Consider the following 20,288-nt stretch of genomic DNA (forward strand, 5'->3'; position numbering starts at 1 on the left):
ATATTTTTCCCCTCAAATACCTGATTCCCTTCTAATTTTACTACATTGGTTTTGTTTTGAGGGGAAAACAATTTAATTTCATGTAAGCAACTTTATCCATTTTACCTTGCTGTCCTATATATCCCTCATGTGATCATGAACTCTCCCCTGTCCATTAATATGTGAGTCAAAAATTTCCCCGTTACTCTCATTTCTTTTATATCAACTTTTGTATCTAAATCATGAACCCATTTGGAATTTATTTTGTTATGTGATGCAAGAATATTGGTCCATTCCTAGATTCTGCAAAACGAATTTTCAGTATTTTCAGCAATTTTTGTTATGTAATCAGTACTTAACATTGAAAATGGATTAACCTCCTCATTTTACTTGTGAGGAAACTAAGGCAAAAACAGAGGACGTGGCAGGGCCACAATTTGAACCCAGGTCTTCTTTCAAGATATGTTCCATGGTCTCTCACAATGTGAGGTGTTACTCCTCCTTTGTGTAATGAATCAGTTGAGAAATAGAGTTGAGACCTGCTATGTGCTCAGTCCCAAATGCCTAGGAGTCACATAGCAGTCTGCCATTGCATGGAGGCTTGTTTATTACATAGTTTAGAGATCACATACTTCTTTGGCACACAGTCAATTTTATACATATATGTTTCCATGCAACTTAACAGCAAACACCAAGCCTAAGTAAATACTCAATGAAACATTGTTGCTATAGATGAATGACATAACAACAGTGTGATCTAGATGTTAGTTATCCCTGATCTTAGGATAGTCATTGTTACTTTTGGTCAGCTTTCACAATCAATCACAATTACTTAGGATATGGATAACAAAACATGATTAGAAGGTTAATTTGAGACAGACCAGATTTCCTTCAATTTACATGTTCAATTTTTTTGTGTGTTACTTTAAAGCACCTGGCAATGTTGCCTGGTTTCTATCTGCATTGAAGGTTATTGATGTTCTTGGCTTCCCTGGCTTGTAATAAAAGTGAATGTAACTGTGGAGATAAAAAAAGAAGGGGGATAATGATCTTTATGTTTAATTCTGTGAATGTAAACTTTTAGGGTAATAATCTGGGAGGATTAAGTTATGGGATGTATATGTGTGTTAATCCTATAAGTACTTGCTCTCATAGTACTTCTCCTGTATTGGGGAGGAGACAATCATCTTAACGAGACCATTGTAGTAAGGGATGTTGGAGAGAGAGAGAAGTCACTGAGAGGGATCAGTGGGAACCTCATTTTCAGGAAGCTGCCTTGCCTGGCTCCCATCTCCCAAACTGTGACTTTGCCAGACAGTAAGGATTTGTCAGCTTCCCTCAGTCTTCTAACTCCAAGTCCACAATTTTTAACACTGCTAAAAAAATTGTGTATGGCTGGAGGGATCCTCAGAATTTCATTAGTGGGTTCATTCTGCTGAGATTTCCTCTGAGGAAGGACTTGAACAGTGCCACCTGGAATAATGATGATGATCATTGTAATGATCATCACAATAACTAGCTTTTAGATAGAACTTGAAGGTTTACAAAGCATTTCCTCTCATTTGAATGACACTTGCAAGTCTCAGCCAATGGGATACCTTTCCTTTTGTACAGTATCATGGAGCTCTTGCTACAAAACCTTCAAACTCAGCTTCACTATTACCAACATGTTTTACACAACAAAGATGAATCAAAAGGACTCCAGAACATTCAAGGCTGCTGAGCATATCCTACAAATCTTGGTGAGATTCTACTCCCATTCCCTTCTACCTCCTCTGTCCCATGCTACCTTCCATAGCCCTGTGTATTCAGGCTTGCTCTAGCCAGGTATACAGAAGTCCCCTTCTCTCTTTTTGTTTCCAGCTCAAGGTATTGTTTGGAAGCAGCAAGCTTGGCTCTCAATATTGTGGATGCAGTGGCCTTTCACTGAGGTGAGATTCCTTCAAGACATCATCAGCTCAGATATTAGGGACCAGCAATTTCCATTTCACTCAGATGATGCCCAGGCTGTTTCTTCTGCTTCTTAATAGAAATTCCTTCTTTCCCAAGCTGTAATGGATAAAATCTTCCAACCAAGAAGCCATTAAAATATTTTAGACTCCTTATTCTCTTTCTCAGGTAGAAAAATATTCATTCCCCATTATTCTTTCCAAAGATAAGTTTGCAACTGTTTTCACTTTATAACTCCACATGAAAGGAATAACCTAGGAGGCATCAAATGAGTGCTTAGAAAATGATTGATTAATAAATACATATCAACATTACCTTTCTCTAGAATCATATATAGGCTCCAAGCTGGAAGGGACAGTAGAGGTAACCTGGACCATTCTCTTCATTTACAGATGAAAAAATGAAGACCCAAGGAGATCCCAATAACTTTCCCCAGGTCAAAAATAGTTAGAGTTTGAACACTTGATCTTTGATTTTAAATTCATTGTTCTTTCCACTACTCTAAAGAAACTACTGAAAATAATCAGACCCCACAGACACTTGTAAACATACAAATAAGTGATGTTACAGAGCACTGCCAATTTCATTGTCGTGGATAAGGTGCTAAGTGTGGAATCAGAAAGAACAGAGTTCAAATTTTCTCTCACTTACCAGATGTGTGATGCTATGCAAGTCACATAATCTGCCTTGGCCTCCATTTCTTTCCTCTATAAACTGAGAGGGCTATATTTGATGGCTTCCAATGCCCTTTTCAACTTTAAATCTACAATCATCTCTAAACCTTTATTCCAGGTCAGCCACTTCTCTCAAGAGTGTTCTCTGAATAACTAAATTTCAGAAACTAAACCAGTGGTGTCAAACTCAAAAGGAAATTTCTGAAGCCACTAAAGTATACATCAGCAAGGTCCCTATAGCCTGCATTTTGGCTCAGAAAAGCATATACATTTATATATATACATATACATATATATATATATATGTATTACTTTATAAATTAATAAGCTAACACATTAAAATTAGATTGGAACTACCCTTAATATAGCTCATGTGACTCCTAGGAAGGGCTGTTTGAAACCACTTGTCTGAAACATTAATTTCCAGGTCTCTGAAGAACAGCATAGCAACTGGAGTAGATATACTCTGCACTTTCAAGAAGGACTCCTCCAACCTTGTCCTGGACAAAAAGGTGGTTTCCTGGGAGCTGACTGAACAGCTCTGTAGAAGAGAGCTAAAACACCTGGTTATAGACAATGATAGCCTCATTGTGAATGGTAACTAGCTTGACTTTTGGGATATGTGCCTCTCTTTCTCTGGGTGGTTCCCTTTCCAGAAAACAACTCACCTGCCCCAAATTCTTCTTTCCTTTCGGGTCTCCTTTGTTTTCATGGTTTCTCTCTCACTTCTGGGAGCACTGGCCCTCAAAGTGGTGACAAACTATGAAGACATGGGGAGCTCACTTCTCAAGATCAGAAGAGACTGGATTGTTTTTAGACTCCTTCAACAAAGAAGTATGCCTTGAATGCCTTCTTGAATGCTGAAGCACCATTTTTCCCCTATGGGCCCCAAACCAACTCCTCTCCATTACTCCTTTAACTTTTTTGCCCACAAAGAGATACCCTACTCAAATTCTCTTCCTCCCTCTCTCCCCCCTCTATCTTTACTTCCCTCTCTCCTTCTCTCTCCTTCTTACTCTCTCTCTCCTTCTCTCTCTCTCTCTCTCTCTCTCTCTCTCTCTCTCTCTCTCTCTCTCTGTCTCTGTCTCTGTCTCTCTCTATCTCTCTGTCTCTCAACTTTCTTTATTTCTTCTATCTTTTCTCCCTCTCTTTTCTCTTTCTATTTTGGCCTTCTTTTCTGTACCTTTCCCAAAATCTTGTGTTTATGTCTCTTCTGTCCCATTCTCTTTTTTTCCTCTGCTATTCTCTTCTTGTCTTCCCTCCTTTCATCTGCTGTCCCTTGCCTTGTCCTTCCCTGCCCTCACCTTCTCTCCAAAACTTGTTCCCTCTGAATTTTTCTTTCTTCTTTTCTTTTCCCTTCTCAAACTACAGGGTATCAACATAAGCTGCCAGGAATCAGATCCACAAAGAGTAAGTTTTAGATTTCTTTATTGTCTGTTTGTATCTATATTTATATCCACTCTCTTTAATGAGACACTACAATGAAAGATTTTTTTTTATATTTTTTGAAGGGATTAATGTAGGGCAGAGGATTAAAAGTGGTGTTAGGGATTCTTAGAATTAGATACACTATTAGATATGGCCAAAGTTTAGACTTCATTTACTCATTTGTCTATTCTCTTTTTGCTACTCAAAATATATATAAATAGTTCAAAAGGGAAAATTATCCCATGGGCCTGGGAAAGCAGGCTGTCCCTATCTCTTTCTTGTTCAAAATTAAGAGTCAGACCTTGTGGTCTTTGTAATCTTCTGATACATTGAGGGGATCTCCCAACATTCCAGAGAGACTTGTTGCTCTCCCTTATATTCTTCATTCACCAACGTTGCCCAATAGTTTTCATTAATAATGTTTTTATTCTCTGCTCTTTCAATAACTACACTCTCTCAAACCAGTGTCTTGCTCTGTTGCACTCAGATTTGAGACTCATCAGAAAAGAGATGATAGATAAATTTATGTGAGTTTATGAGCACTGAGTGAAATCCCATAGAAGAAGAGAAGAAGAGCCCAGTTCAAAACCTTGTAGGGCACCTACATGAAGGACTTAATTAAGTAAGAATCCAGCAAAGGAGACTAAAACAGGATAATCAGAGAAGTCCTAGGACAACCAGGATAGTTTTGTTATGAAAATTAGAGAATTTGGGTATCAACGAGTGCAGAGAGCTTAAGAAGAATGAGGATTAAGAAGAAGGCCATTAAGAGATTTTTGCAATTTCATTTTAATGATGAAGTTGAAAACCAGACTGTAGTTAAAAAAAAAAGAGGAAGAAGAAGGGAAGTAGAAGTACCTTTCATAGATAGCATTTTCAAAAATTTCAATCCTAAAGGGAAGAGAGAGATAGGAAATGATAGCTATCAGGGATAGATGGATAAAATGAAGGCTGTTTTTCATTTGGGGTTGAAGGAAAGCTGCCAGTAGATGAGTAGAGTTTGAAAACAAAGTGAAACAATGGGAATACTAGAGAGATTCTCTGCTGGGTGAAGGATGAAGTAAAGAGAGCACATATTTTGGCATTTCCTTCAGAATATATGGGGACAACATATTGTCCTTTCTACACCCACTCCTGTGGTTGAGATATATGTTTTCATCTATTGTTCTAGGAAGTGAGGTTGGTGTAGGACCTGTCACCCATATCCCAGACCATGGAGAACCAGGAAAAATCATGACATCACTGACTAGTGGCCTCCTGATCCGTGAATCCCCTGTATATGCTATAGGTAAGAAAATATATTTTCTTTCTTTTATACTGGCATTTATTCTTGCTTTGGGCACTTGTTTTCAATTTTGAGATATGGAGTCACCTTCATAGTCTGAGAACAGGACAATCACTTATGGGGGAAGTTTGTCATTAGGTTGTAAGATTTGACAATTTCCTCTGTCCTATTGCTTTCTGCCCTAAAATTTGCTGTGATAGTAGCCTTTGGATGAAGATCTCATGGGGGATTTTGCTATTTCTTTTGTTTGCTTGGGTGTATACATATAATAGCCTATTCTTTTTCTTTGATCATTTCTCAACTGTGGAATGACTCTTTTAAAAATAATTTTGTTAATTTATAAAACATATACATTCTTAATGTTTGTTAAATATTATATATGACACATAAAATTTATAATTGTCCCCTCCAATGTAGAAATATTTTCTTTGTTCCTTATGTGAAAAATTCCCCCATTCTAACTCTTCCATCCCTCTTCGTCCAGTGCTTCCCTCTTTATCATCCCTTCATTCTTTTTTGGAAATCATTCCAATATCATAGACTGATACACATGCTGAAATAGAGAAATATAAACTGAGGAAATTATTTCTTTTGCAATGACTACTCTGGCTGGCTTATGACTAGAGAGAGTTGCTAGAGGGAAACTTGAAAACTGTTTGGGAGTAATGGAGGTAGTAATGAGAAATGCTGAGGGATGCTAGGAGAGGGATGCTACCACACAGGGGAACTACCCTGGGGAATGCTCTGAGGTTTGCCTACTGATCCCTACTGATGGCTGATGGATCAGTATCTGTTTCTAACTTCCTCCTCCCCTTCACTCCCTCCCTTCTCCAACACTCTCCTTCCTGCCTCCCTCACCTCCCAGTTCTTCTTGAAGCTTTTGGCTTCTTCCCTCCTCCCTTGAGTAAAGTATAAAGATACTCTTTTCTTTTCCTTTTTCAAGTCAAGGGGTTTATTGGGATAACAGGATAGGAAACTGAGGTAAGAGGGATGAGGATTTCCCTCATCTATAATGAGGGAGAATTTGAGGGTTTGAGAGAGTAGTCCATTCACAAACGGTGACTCTAAGACAGAGAGATGAAGGACAACAGCTGTTTAAAATCTTCTTTTACTTCACAAAGTCAGCAAGGTCTCTCAGCTTAATTAACCCCAGACAGAAAACAAAGTCCAAAGTCTCCCAGTTTCTCCTGGCCAGCTCAACTCTCAAAGAGACAACCAACTCCAAAAGCCAATTTCTCCTTCTTCTCCTTTCTCTGTCATAGTTTCTCCTGGCCAGCTTAACTGCCTGAGTCAGAGAGCCAAAGTTAAAGCCAAGTTTCTCCTTCTCCTCTCTGTGGCCAGAAACCCCCAACTGCCACTCCTGGGAACATTCCATTTGGAACCTTCCTCTTGATTGACAGGCAGGTTAGGTCCCCAGCTTGTTTCTTGCATCTTGGCTTACAAGTCCTCTCTCTCTCTCTCCATGTCTCTACCGCAAATCCCCCCTTTTATTAGCAAAAAATGTAACTTTCATTTTTCAATGATACTTACCTTAATAATTCTATCTATCTTAACTCTTTGCTATCTGAAATATACTCTACCCCCCCCTTTACAAAATGCTAAACACATCTTAGCTGTTCTATCGAAATGCTAAGCTAAGAATGGGTTATAGGAAAATGGTTACATGAACATAGTTTCACATAACAAAGCAAATAACAATTTCCAAATCATCTCAACAATTCCCCTATCATTAAGAATATGCAAATATTCTAATTCCTAATGTCTATAAATTCACTAAGTAAAATTTCCTATCACTAATAAATGCTAACCTACAATCATAATACAATATAACTTCCATGCTTCAGAACTTCTATGTCTCTACTTTCTTAAGCCTTAAACAAATTCAATAGGCTATTACTAATGTTAGTAGTTAGACTATTAATAAACTTACTCTAAAAAGTTAGCTCGTTAGTCAATTAGTAAGTTTAGTACAGATTTAAATATATACATCATTCTAAATTTCTGTGCAAACTCATGCAGAAAAGGATATTATTTTCTGTTTGAATTTCCCACAGAAATTTCTCATCAGTGTGTCTTTGTTATCATGCATGTCATGTAATTACCCATTCCATGAATATCTTATTTTGCTATGTAGGATGTGCATGCATATATGTGCTGTTTACATGTATGACACAGTCTTACACTTATTCATGGCCAAAATTTTAAAGTTCCAAAGTCCTTCCATGTCCATTCATGTTGCCTGTCGAAACTCTTCCATCCTTTCTGCTCAACATATCACTCTTCTGTCTACCATCACTTGATTGAAGACTTGTGTTCTTCAAGTCAGGATCCACTGCAATAATCAGGAACCTGGGAACACACAAACAAACCACGCACATGTGTGCAAGTTAGTTTTTTACATATGTGTGCAAGTAAATGTGAAAAGTTACTTTTGCATGGAAGTGAGATGAAATTTTTGAGTAACAGAATGTATCAATTTTTTGTGTGTGCAAGTAAGATAACATGATTTTCTTCATGAATGGGGGTAAGCTTTTTGCATTTGTACATCTTCGTGTTTACAAGTTAGGTCAACTTGTGTTTTTCCTCATGCAAGGGGGTAAGCGTTATGCATAGGTTTTCAAGTCTTTGGTAAGAATAATGACATCAATTTTTTTTTCTTTCAAGGAGGTTTATCATATGGTTACTGTATGTAGTTCTTGGATGGTTACTATATGTAGAATTTGGAGATAGTTTTTTTCGTTTTGTTACTATGTCAGGCAGAGACTTTTATATCTTATATTGAGGCTTTGTGGCTGCTAATCTTTCTCATGCAAGGTTTTACTTTCATATTACTGTGTTACTGTCTGTATATTTTCAGGGTTCTATCCTTTCATTATTTTAACTTGTGCAGGGGTCTCTCTACTCTATTCTGGTGGCAAGTATTCATGTGCTTTCCTGTGTTTCTGGTAGGGACTGCATTTGCTTATCAATTATTTTCCTAGGGCTACTCAATATTATGGGTGTGATGCAATTTCACATGTGAAGCATGGAACCATGGATCTCTTTGATCAACTTTTATAGCTATTGGGGTTGTCATTATGACCGTAGTAGGTCCAATCCATCTTGGTTCTGTAGGAGATTCTCTATTAAAGTTCTTGACATAAACTTTATCACCTGGTTTTATCTTGGGCAATGAAAAATCTAGTGGTGTTCTTTGCACAAGCAAACCCAGTTTCCTTAGTTCTTCAATCCTATGTTGTATCTGTTTTAAGTATTCATGAAGAACACATTCACCTCTTAACATGGATACAAGTAAGGTGGCTTTACTGTCCTACGATGCCAAAGAGGGCTGACCATACAGAATTTCAAAAGGTGATAGGTGCAGGTCAGTCCTAGGCCTGGTTCTAATGTTGAAGAAAGCAAGGGACAAAACATCTGCCCATTTTGAATGTGTTTCTGAACAGAGTTTACCTATTGGTGTTTTTAACTCTTTGATCGTCTGTTCGACCAGCCTGGAACTTTGGGGCCGATAAACTGAATGGTAATTGCACTTAATCCCCAAGTTCTTGTAGATTTCTTGTAGAACCCGGGAAGTGAAGTGGGTCCCCTTGTCCGAGTCAATGGTATTGGGAATGCCATGTCTAGGTATAATCTCCTTCAATAGAAATTTCACTACTGTAGCAGTGTCACTTTTCTTATACGGACATGTTACAACCCATCTAGTCAGTCTATCCAAATTAACCAATGCATATTTGCATCCCCTTTCCTTAGGCATGTTGATATCATCAATTTGAATACAGTGGAAAGGCATATAACTGAGTGGTCTGCCTCCCAATGCAACACTCTTGAAATGTCCTTGATTTTATCTCCTGCATGTTTCACGTGCCTTGACTAGTTCTAATGGCATTTGTAGTCATTCCTGGTGCTGTCCAATATCTCTTTATGCTATCCAAAATCCCTTGTACTCCGTAATGTCCCTTTGCATGAATTACGGTGCATAGATGTTGATAGAACTTTTTAGGGAGAATAGGATTACCCCCATGAGCAATACAGATGCCTTTGATCAGTTCAGTAGCTGCTCTTTCCATGAATGTATCTCTTCTCTGTCATAGGCTTTAGTGAGATTATTCCTTTTGATCAGAGAGAAATGCAGCACATGGTGGGAACCGAACCTAACAGCACACTTTGATGTTATGTCTGCTCTTTCATTGTTAGGGATATCCTGTCCTATCCATGAGTGTGTACCTTACAATGAATTATGGCCACCTCCTTAGGAAAGTCTACAACATTAATAATACTATCTATAAGATTGCCATATGCAATTGGTTTCCCAGCTGAAGTTTTATAACCTTTGTTTTTCCATATGTATGATGACCAAAGCACAGTGGAGAAAGCGTAGTGTGAATCCAGAAATATATTAGCTTTTTTCCCCCTAGCTAATTCCAGGGCCATGAGCATAGCCTTAAGCGTGGCTCCCTGGGTGCTCACATGACTTGGCAACGATACATGCCAAAGCATTTTGTCAATGTCAACAACCGCTGACCCTGAGAATGTCTCTCCCATCACGAACATAGGAGGACCCATCTGTGTATAACTCCATTTCTGAATTTATAAGAGGTGTATCTTTCAGGCGTTCATTTGGCCTATGCATGAGTTCTACTATCTGATCACAATCATGCAATACTTCTCCACCCATTGGCAAATCAGGGACCAGAGTTGCTGGGTTCACCAGTGCACATCTATGAATTGTGATGTTATCATTGCCTAACAAAATGACTTCATACTGGGATATTCTTGCATCGGTGAATGAATATGTACTCTGTGACCGTAACAGATTTTCAATTTCGTGTGCAGAATACACCTGCAATTTACATCCCAGTACTATGTCATAGGACTTCTTGACCATTAGAGTTGTAGCTACTACACTCCTGAGGCAATGTACTATGCCCTGTACAACCGTGTCAAGGATAGAACTGTAAAATACAATAGCCCTTAGATTCAACTGAAAATACTGTGCTAACATTGCAGAAGCATTGCCTTTTGCTTCATGGACTTCCAAGTGGAATTCTTTCTTATATTTAGGTATTCCCAAAGCTGGAGCTGATAGAATATCTCCCTTCAACTGTGACAAAGCATGCAAATGTTCCTTATTCATTTGCAATGGTTCTTTGAAGTCTTTCTTTGTCAAATCAGTCAAGTACTTGGATATATGAGAATAACCCACTATGTACTGCCTCCAGAAACCAGCAACCCCCAGAAAAGCTCTCAGTTCTTTCTTAGTTCGAGGGATGCCTAGCTTCTGTATATCTGCTACCTTTTTATTTGAAATTTTCCTGGTGCCCCCCTCCAGGACAAATCCTAATATTCAACTATTGGTAGGACCCTTTGAATCTTCTTTTTAGAAACTTTATGTCCCCTCTGATAAAGTTCTATTAACAATTTCTTTCAATGTTCTAAACAAGTTTTAGGGTCAGGAGATGCTAGCAACAAATCATCCACACAGTGTATCAATTTGCTATGTTTGATCTCTTTGCAACAGTTGAGAAAATATTGAAGCCGACTCCCAACAATCTTGCACTAATCTAGGATAGCACAGCTGGGTTTGTTGCCATTGGAAAGCAAAAATATTTTGAGAACCAGGGTGCAACGGTATAGTGAAGTAAGCATTGCTCAGGTCCAACACTGTACACCTCCTAGCTTCTGCAGGTATCTGAGTTATAATATCATTTGGAGATGGTGTTACAGTATATCTCTTCCTAATGAAATTATTCACAGCCCTCAAATCATCACAAATCTCCATGCAGGAGTGCCATCTTCATTCAGCTTATTCTTTTTAATGGCTAATATTGGGTTATTGTATTCAGATACCATAGGTCTCAATATACCTTGCTCAAGCAAGCTATTTATAATGGGTATTATCCCTTCTCTTGCTTCTCTACTCAACTTGTATTGTGGTATCTTAGGTGGTATCCCTTCCCTGACCTCAATCCTAACAGGAGTAATCGATTTAATCCGACCCACATCATTTTGGTGTTTTGCAAGCACCCCCTGTGGCATATCTGTGGGTATGTCATATTTAGAAGTCACAACTTGAATTTTTTCAGGTTCTTCCTCAAGTTGCTCTAAGTAACAATGGATAGTGCTTCAGTGAATTCTTGGGTAGATGCAAAGAAATTACCCCATATTTTTCACATTGTAATGTTGCCTGCATTTTGCACAAAACATCTTGTCCTAAAGATTGGCTAGGTATGATGGAATCAACAAGAAGTTATGATCTATGGTGAGAGGACCTAGTTTAACCATAGTGCTTTTGAGCTCAGGGACCTATTGTCTTTGTCCCATTGCTCCAGCTACAGAAGCCATACCCCCTATGTAGGTATCCCCTGGACTTGTATTTAGGACAGACTTTGAAGCACCAGTATCCAAGAGAGCCTTAAGGTTTTTCTTCCCCACCTTAATCCATACCTATGTTTCTGGCCTGTTTGTAGGTAAAGAGTTTATTGCCACCGAATTAGTACTCGTGTCTTTGCTACCCTCTGCCAGCTGCATATGTAACTCAGTTAATTCTTTTTGATTTGATCCATTCCCAATGAAGTCTTCAATGGTACATGAAGCTAAACCATCACAGTAGCTTTGGCTGGATATCCCTTTGCCACTTAGAATGCTGACTTCAAGCCTGCCTTTTGAATTCTTGGTGGTTATTCCAATTGAGAAGAATTCCATTCCATCCTGCTTTTCAAATTTAACTGAAATGTCACCTCCACTACTTTGAATATGATAATTATTTTCAAAAGTAATTTCAGCTTCATTATCAGTTAGTTTTTACTTAACTAAATCACTCAGTACTGGATGAAAGGTACTAGCTTCTCGATTCCAATTAGATGTCATTTCTGAGGGTATATCTGCCATAAAGCTCTTGGGAGAATTAACTAAGTTAAATGGGACTTCATCTGTGAATGTTTCTAGAGCCTTGTCATATTTAGCAACAGTAAACGTTAGGGAATTGAAACTATGATTTTTGGTATTAGTCACTAACTTTTTCTTGAGTTCTTGTGACTCTTTCTTTTTCTTTTGCATAATTCAATACTATTATCTATTCTACCCTGGAAAAATTTCTTAAGGAACGATCTGATTTCCTTTACAGACTTTTCCTGTGTGGTTACTATAGGTCTTATCAAAGTCTCTCATCTCATTTGCAATTGGAGATGTTATTTCATTAATCTCTGCCTCATTTTCTTTAATCTGGCTCGGCCTTTCTCTTGCTTTATTGAAATGGCTATCATTCATAGAGCATTTTCTTATACCAATTTCACTATTTCCCAAGCTTTTTCTATTATTTTTATCTGTAGCCTCATTATTACTACTTTTTCTACCTCCAAGTGTCACCCTATGTGCCTGGCTTCATAATTCTCTTCTAACCACATCTGAATACTTTGGCTTTGCTCCAGTTGTTATAGCATTTTGTATTTCACTCAAATCAGGAGCTTGCTGTGAGGACTTTAACTTGCAGTGTGAACAGTAAGTAGATTTCTTGTATCTAGTTTCTGCATTATGTTTGTCTCTGTTATTAATCTTATGTTTCTTCTTCAAAAAGCAGCTTCTAAACCAGACTGTATAGTTAAAAAGAGAATAGAAAGAAGGAAAGTAGAAGCACCTTTTATGAGCATCCTGAAGGATTTCAGTCACAAAAGAGAAGAGAGACAGGAGAATATAGCTTTCAGGGACAGGTGGATAAAATGAAGGGTTTTTTTCCAGATGGGGAAGTAATAAAGCTGTCATTAGATTAGAAGAGTTTGAAAAAATGAGAATATAGGAGTACTAGAGAGATTCTCTGCTCGATGAATGATGAAGAAAAAAGAGCACATATTTTGGAGTTTCCTTCAAAATATAAGGGCACAACATATTGTCCTTTCTACCCCGAGTCCTGTGGCTGAGATTTATGTTCTCACTTATTCTTCTAGAGAGTGACATTGGTGTAGGGCCCTTCACCCATATCCCAGAACATGGAGCACCAGGAGACATGACATCAGTGACCAGTGAATCTACTGTATGTGCCATGGGTAAGAAAAGATTTCTTTTTCTATTATATTGGTATTCATCCTTGCTCTGGGCCCTTGTTTTCCAGGTTTGAGATATGATATGGACTCATCTTCATAGTCTGAGAACAGGAGGCTCACTGATGGGGGAGTTTGTGATTAGGTTGTAAGACCTGGCAACTTCCTCTGTCCCATTACTGTCTGCCCAGATGTATACTGTGATGCCAGCCTTTGGATGAAGAGCTCATGGAGGATTTTGTCCATTTCTTGTGTTAGTTTGTGTGTATACATATAATTTACTAGGATAAAAGTCAGCTACTGGAGGACAGGCTTTTCTATGCCCAGCACCTAAAACCCTGAATGGGGTACCTGATTCTTAACAAATGATTACTGCTTCATTTTCCATTTAACCTGAGCAGATATCTATCCAGCAGTTTGTCTGAGCCACGCGCCTTATCTCATCTGAGGGCAAGATGACAGGACAGATCCATCTATATATCAGTCTCAGCTTATTTAATACTTTCTCATGGTGGCCATGCACCCTAGAGCACAAGGAGATCCTAATTCCTGTCACAGTCTTTTTGTTTTGAAAGTGCTTGTCAGGGAGAAGGTGCTAATGTGAGGGGTTGGGGATTGGTTGCTCTTCTCAGGAAGTTCAAAATCCTCACAGGCTCTGGGGATCTCTGTCCAAATGAATCCAAACTTCCCCCATCAACCCTTAGGCATACTTCAACTAACTGCTTTGGTCACAGGATTCTCTACTGAGACTTCAGGGACACTGAAGAATGTGAGTGGATCTGACCAGGGAAGAGAACCAACGAACTCCACCAGTATCCCTATGACTGACTTTATCGGGAGAGATTCCATTGCTTACACTGAAACGGACATACGTGTCATGGAGACAACTCCAAGAGCCACAGCCACTCAAGACCCACTTCTCACTGTGCCCACTGGAGCAGGTGACCTCATCCCTGGGATGCACAGGAGAACTGTGTCCTCTCCCACCGAAACCTCAGTTCCATCTGAGATATCCTCTGGAGTCACCATTGCCATTGCAAGGACCTCACTCTCCATGACTCCAGTAGAAATCACAGCTAGCCCCAGCTCCAGTGCTCCCTTAAACATCAGCCTAAGCACAAGAACAGCTTCCCTTGAGCCTGCTACTTCGTTGGAGGACCCAGGGCCAGCCGGCCTGACTCCAGAAATTGAGAGAAACCCACAGGCAACACCAACTCCAGCTATCACCCTGCCTCCAGCCAGCACACAGGAAGTTTGCACAACAGCATCTCCCAGTCCTCCTGACACAACCACAGAGGGCAGCAGTGTCCAGGCAGGGACAGCCTCTGTTTCTGATCAGGTGCCTTCCACTTCCAGCCTCTTCCCAAGTAAGCATATTTTAAATAAACTTCCCAGGGAGGGAATTGGGGTGTGGTCTTGGAGGGAATGGAGAGTGTCTGTCCAGGGAGGGTTAGTTTGTGCCTTTCTAAGGGGAAGGGTCTTCTTTCCAGGTCTTTCCTCTCTTTAGCCTTCCATTGAGCCACTGTAGGGACATTTTCTTGGTTCCATATCTGTTGAATTAGTGTCATCTCTCCAGGCTTCCTCAACTCCATGCAAGGATAGTTTCACAGTCCCTGTGCTAAAGTGATTCTCCTCTTCTTATTGATGGGATTCTGATTCCACTTGATTTAGTGGAACCTCATGATTTAACATATATGGGGATTGTCCATCAGTGAGTCCATGCTTTGAAGGGGAAAATTTGATTATTTATCCTGTGGGGAAAAGTCAGAGAAGCCATGTATTTTTGGTCTCAGCAGTTAGTAGCAACAATGTACTTTCCTTTGGGAGTCCACCAATAAAGACTTGACTGAGCTCTGGTTTCTCCCCTCCTCTCATCCTGTAGGAGGTGATGCTGGTGTGGTGCCAGACACACATGCCCAAGGCCATGATGCACCAGGAAGCACAGTAGCACCAATAAGGAGCTCCCTCACCCCTGTGTCTACTATTATTCCCACAGGTAAGTAGGTACCTCCTCTCTGTCTCTGTGTTGGAGGTTTATCCTTTTTAGGGCCTTGTTTCCCAATCTTACAGAGGAAACATGAAATTATTTTAGAGATCAATCCTCAAGAACTCTTCTGAACCTCTGATTCCTTTCTATGTATAGCCTGGAGAAGAGAAGTTTTAGAGGTAGGAGTGAGATTCCCACTGCTAAGGTCTTTTATATAAGCAACCATAGGTATAAAGTTGGAAGGAAACTTTAAACCATCAGGTATTATGGATAGCCTCTCATTTTACTGATGTGGATACTGAGGTTTAGAGAAGTAAAGTAATTAGCTCAGGGTGACCGGATATGACTGGAAAGGACCCTTAAAGGTCATCTAGCTGGATCCCATCTTTTTACATATTGGAAAATTGGGGTGGAGAGAAGTTAAATGACATGCCCTATGACACAAAAGTAGAAAGCAGCAGACGTGAGATTTGAACCTAGGACTCTATTATGCTGTATTTCAAGGTCAAGAGGAGAAGTCAGCCCTAACACCTCACATTGAATGGCTTCCACTTTGGGAAAGATTCCTTCTATGAACTCTCCCAAGTTCATAGCAGAGAATGTGTTTTTACATTCTTATTTACATCTTCAGTATTTAGGATAGAGCTGGGCACATGATAAATACTTAATTAATGGAAACTAATTGATTGCTTTGATCTAATGAGTAGATTTGTGAGATTCAGTTTATTAAAAAAATTTGTCTTCAAAATGTATCTTATACACCTACAAACTGAACTTGCCTATGGAAAAGTGAAGGAGAATGGAATAAGCAATTACGTAACACCTACTATGTGCCAGGCACTTTGACTAAGCATTTTTTATAGAAATAGTATCTCATTTGATCCACAGAACAACCCTAAGTGTTGGGCTTTATAGTTAGCCCCATTTTTCAGATGAGAAAAAGATGCAAGCAATGACTGCTTGACTTTCCCAGGGTCATACAGCTAATGAGTTCTTAGGTCACATTTGAACTCAGGTCTTCCTGACTCCAGGCTCAGCACTATCTCCACTGTGCCAACTAATTACTTATATGGTCTGAGCCACAGAGTTCCTGGTGTCAAGAGTCAGGAATGGAGACAGATCCAAAGGCTGTGCTCTTTAGCAGTGAACTTGGGGAAGGTGGATGCTGCAGATATGGGCAAATCACTTTATTTCTATCAGCCTTGACTTGCCAAAGAGGAAAAGAATGGTTCTGGGACCTTCCCTTTAAGGTATGATTTCATGACCTTCTCCCTCATCTTAGCTTAATAGTTCACTTGGACCTTTGGTGATTGATTGCACTTGGCACACCCATTTAATACTGAATCCCAAGAATTTGCCTCTAGGTTTTTTCCTTTCTGAGAAGTTCTTGAACCAGGGATGCCTCTTGGTCACTAGTTTATGGATTGATTCCTACACATTAGCTCTGTGATTCCTGTGTCCTGGTCCTACTCTACTATGGCCTCTGAGTGTTTCCAAGAACTTCTGTAGCCAGGAGATCCTAGATTGGTCAGAGGTCAGAACTGAAAAACTGGACCTCTCTGATGTCATTGTCTCCACATGGCTCCTGGCAGCCCTTCAGCCTGGTGGACAAGGTCAAATTTGGAGTTCTAGGTGTGATGATGTAATAGTTAAAATAGTTGTTTGTCTTAAACTGTAGTGATTAAAATAGTGGAAGACTTAAATTGTAGTAGATAAAAGAGTGGATGAGTAAGTTGTGACCGCAGAAAATATGTTTTTAAGACAGTGTCTTGTTTTAAATCAAATATAAGGTGGTCGCCAGGGAAAAATTCCCAATTATTAGAATATACCCAAGTAAACTGGGTTTTATAGAGATTTTAATTAATACAATGAGGAATTAAGAACGAGAGAGAGAAAAGGGGAATAATGAGAAAAGGATAGGCTGGCCCAGGGCAGCCCTGGCCAACCTAGGCCTAAGCCTTAAGAGAAAGATCAGTCAGTCCTTAATCACTCATCACAAGATCTGTCCAAGCAAGGATTCTAGTGACACCCGGCCAGCTTCATCTCAGCTGATTCCACCAGCTCAATCCTGAATCTGAATGTCATCTGAATGAATCTGAGCTCCTATTTAAAGGGAATTTTCTACTATGTCTCCTCCCCTAAGTTCTCACATCTACCAATCACAGTAGACATTTTTCAAAGGACAGACCATTCTTAGTTCACACCTGATTAGAGTAGAATCTCTGAGTAAGTTTTCATCTCTTTGCTCCTTGTAAAATTCACAAGCTGCCTGACCTTTATAGGTACTTAGCACCCCTTTGTATTAGTTCTAAAAATAGGCATGGCTTAAGAACTTTTTGTCTTACTATAACTATGGGTTGACATACTTTGTATGTAAAAGTATCTTGTATCAAAAGTATCTTTCAATGTTTCAGCAAAGACTTTACAACTTCATCTTCCCCTAAGGCATGCTTAAGTATGGTGAAGTGGAGTTCTCACATTCCTGTTTTAAGTACCTTCACTGCCCAAATGGTGAATGGTCCAAATGGGGAATGGTCTTAACCCAACCTCATGAAGTAGAGTCTGAGAAATTTTAAGGTTCACAATGGGAGATGAAGATGAGGAGACAAGTGTCTCTAGATCAGTGGTTCTCAACCTCTCAATATGTAGCAATGAGAATACATAATGCATATCAGGTATTTGCATTCCTAATCATAACTGTAGCAAAATTACAGTTTTGAAGTAGCCACCAAAATAATTTTTTGGTTTGGGGTCACTGCAACATGAGGAACTGTATTGCGGGGTCATGGCATTAGAAAGGTGGAGAACCACTGCCCTAGGTGATCTTAGGTGAGGATTGGAGGCAGACCATCAAGCCATTTTCTGGATAAGAAACTTCAAGGAAGGGAAGTGTGTCCCATGTACCATAAAATCCCTAAAGCATCCTCTTATTAAGTTGTGACTGATATTCCTCTCAATTTGTTTATTGCTTTTGTTAATAATCCTTGTTCAGACATCTATTTCCAATAGAAAATCACCTATGCTATTAGAGAAGCTGTATGTCATTCAGCATTGCTGTTGAGAAATCAAGCCATATCTGATTAGCATGTTGCTTAATAATCTCTGATGCTCTTTATCTTTTAAAATTTGACTTTAATTAAAATAATTTTATTTAAAGATATGATATTTTGCTAATTAAATCTAGTAATAATTTTCAATATATGTTTTCTGAAATTATTAGGTCCAAATATTGTTCCCCCTTTCCTTCGGTCCCCCTCTTGGAGAGATGGTAAGTAATTTGAAATGGATTATACATATATTATCATGTAAAACATAATTCCATATTGGTCATTTTTATAAGAGAACACTCATATCAAACCAGAGCCACATAAACTGTACATAAAATGATGTGAAAGGGAGTATGCTTTGAACTGCAGCTGACTCCCACATTTCTTTCTCTAGAAGCGTAAAACATTCTTGGTCAAAAGTCCTTCAGAACTGTTCCAGATTGCTGTCTTTCTGAGAGTAGCTACAACTTTCACAGTTGATCAAATGCAGATCAAAGCATGCTCCCCTTTAAATTCAATTCAAAATTATTCATGTTATATCTTATAATACTCTCTGTTTCTTGTTTGGTCTTGTCATGGTTATTGTCTGCCTAGTAATTATTGATCTCTAGAGAGCTGTTAAAGATAGATAGATAGATAGATGAGTGAGGAAAGGTAGTAGTCAAGGTGGAATGGCTCATGTTGTACTCTCTCACTCTCTTTTCCTGGTCTATGATAGCTGAGGAATATCTCTGGGAAATGGTGATCCTGGGTGATGTGGTAGTGTAAGTAAGTTAGGGGAAGGTTTCCCCTATTGAGAGATAAGAGGGTTACCCCAGAATTAATTGGCACAGTCTTTTAGAATTGTAAGCCTCTCCTCAGTTCATGACTCAGTGAGGAGTCCTGACCTGCACTTTTTTTTTGCAATGGCTGATCATGCACAAAATATATCAATCTACTTTCCTTATAGTGGATGTTTGTAAGGTCTTTCATCAAAATTTGGGAAAATAATCACGAACTTTCACAGAACCCTTGGGACAGGCAGAAAGAGGTCAGCTGGATTCCTTTTCATATGAATGCAAAAATCTTTTGGGATTCCTCGTGTATTGGGATGGAGACAAAAGCAGTAAATAAATCAACTACTGTGAAACATTTTGCATGAGTGGGAATTGCATAAATTATCATTGCAGGACTTGGTACAACACAGTGGTTTTTTATCATATGGTCATTGACTGCTCTCAGATCTTGAACAATTATATAGACCACATTGCTCTTTGCATCTAACTTGGGCTTTTTCACAGTGAATATGAGGGTGTTTTATTTGGAGATACAGGGTACTAGTATTCCTCGCTGTAATAGGGAGTCTATTATGGGGTTATCTCATCAATTGCTTCTTTGCTTAGTGGGTATTGTGGGATTTCTTGTGGTGAACCTTCTTTAGTTCTTTATCTTAACAGGGACTGCTGATTTCAATTACCCAACATCTATAGAATTGGTGGCCCATAAACCTTCAGGGATAGCGGGTGATATTTCATTGATGTGATTTCCTTTACCCTCTGAATCTATTGCATCTAGAAACAATACTAGAAAAAGATTTAGGGATTCTTCAGGTAGTTCTAGTGAAATATCTCCAGTAGGGGTACTGAGAGAGATGGCTGACCAAAGCTGGGTCTGGGTAGTCCAAAAGCCCTAGGTAAAGCAGCAATGCTGCTCAGACCACTAGCTCAGGCCCACTCAGTCCTGTTGAGGGAGCAATCCCAATGGAGGCACAACCTGAACTGTCTCTGCCAGCATGGAGACTTTGCCTCCTCAGCAGCCACAGCTCCTTACCACCTGGCCTTGCAGAGGATGGGTCCAGCTGATGCCAAGAGCAGAGCCAAGCACCAGGAAAACAAGCAGGGCAGAGGGAGCATCAGTAACAGCAGC

At 39.3% G+C, this 20,288-nt stretch overlaps 1 protein-coding gene across 3 annotated transcripts in view; it reads left to right on the forward strand.

Moving 5' to 3' along the window:
- Positions 1–20,288, forward strand: part of LOC103093644 (mucin-16-like) — a 52,189-nt gene that overhangs the window by 20,107 nt on the left and 11,794 nt on the right. For all 3 annotated transcript variants that reach the window (XM_056798713.1, XM_056798711.1, XM_056798712.1), the window contains exons 4-12: positions 1,594–1,721; positions 1,843–1,910; positions 3,031–3,200; positions 3,975–4,013; positions 5,203–5,319; positions 13,257–13,355; positions 14,084–14,716; positions 15,232–15,345; positions 18,557–18,604. In XM_056798713.1, coding sequence (XP_056654691.1) covers positions 1,594–1,721; positions 1,843–1,910; positions 3,031–3,200; positions 3,975–4,013; positions 5,203–5,319; positions 13,257–13,355; positions 14,084–14,716; positions 15,232–15,345; positions 18,557–18,604 — 1,416 coding nt within the window. The remainder of the gene's footprint in view (positions 1–1,593; positions 1,722–1,842; positions 1,911–3,030; positions 3,201–3,974; positions 4,014–5,202; positions 5,320–13,256; positions 13,356–14,083; positions 14,717–15,231; positions 15,346–18,556; positions 18,605–20,288) is intronic.

Source organism: Monodelphis domestica, chromosome 5 (assembly GCF_027887165.1).
Source record: "Monodelphis domestica isolate mMonDom1 chromosome 5, mMonDom1.pri, whole genome shotgun sequence".
NCBI classification, from domain to species: domain Eukaryota; kingdom Metazoa; phylum Chordata; class Mammalia; order Didelphimorphia; family Didelphidae; genus Monodelphis; species Monodelphis domestica.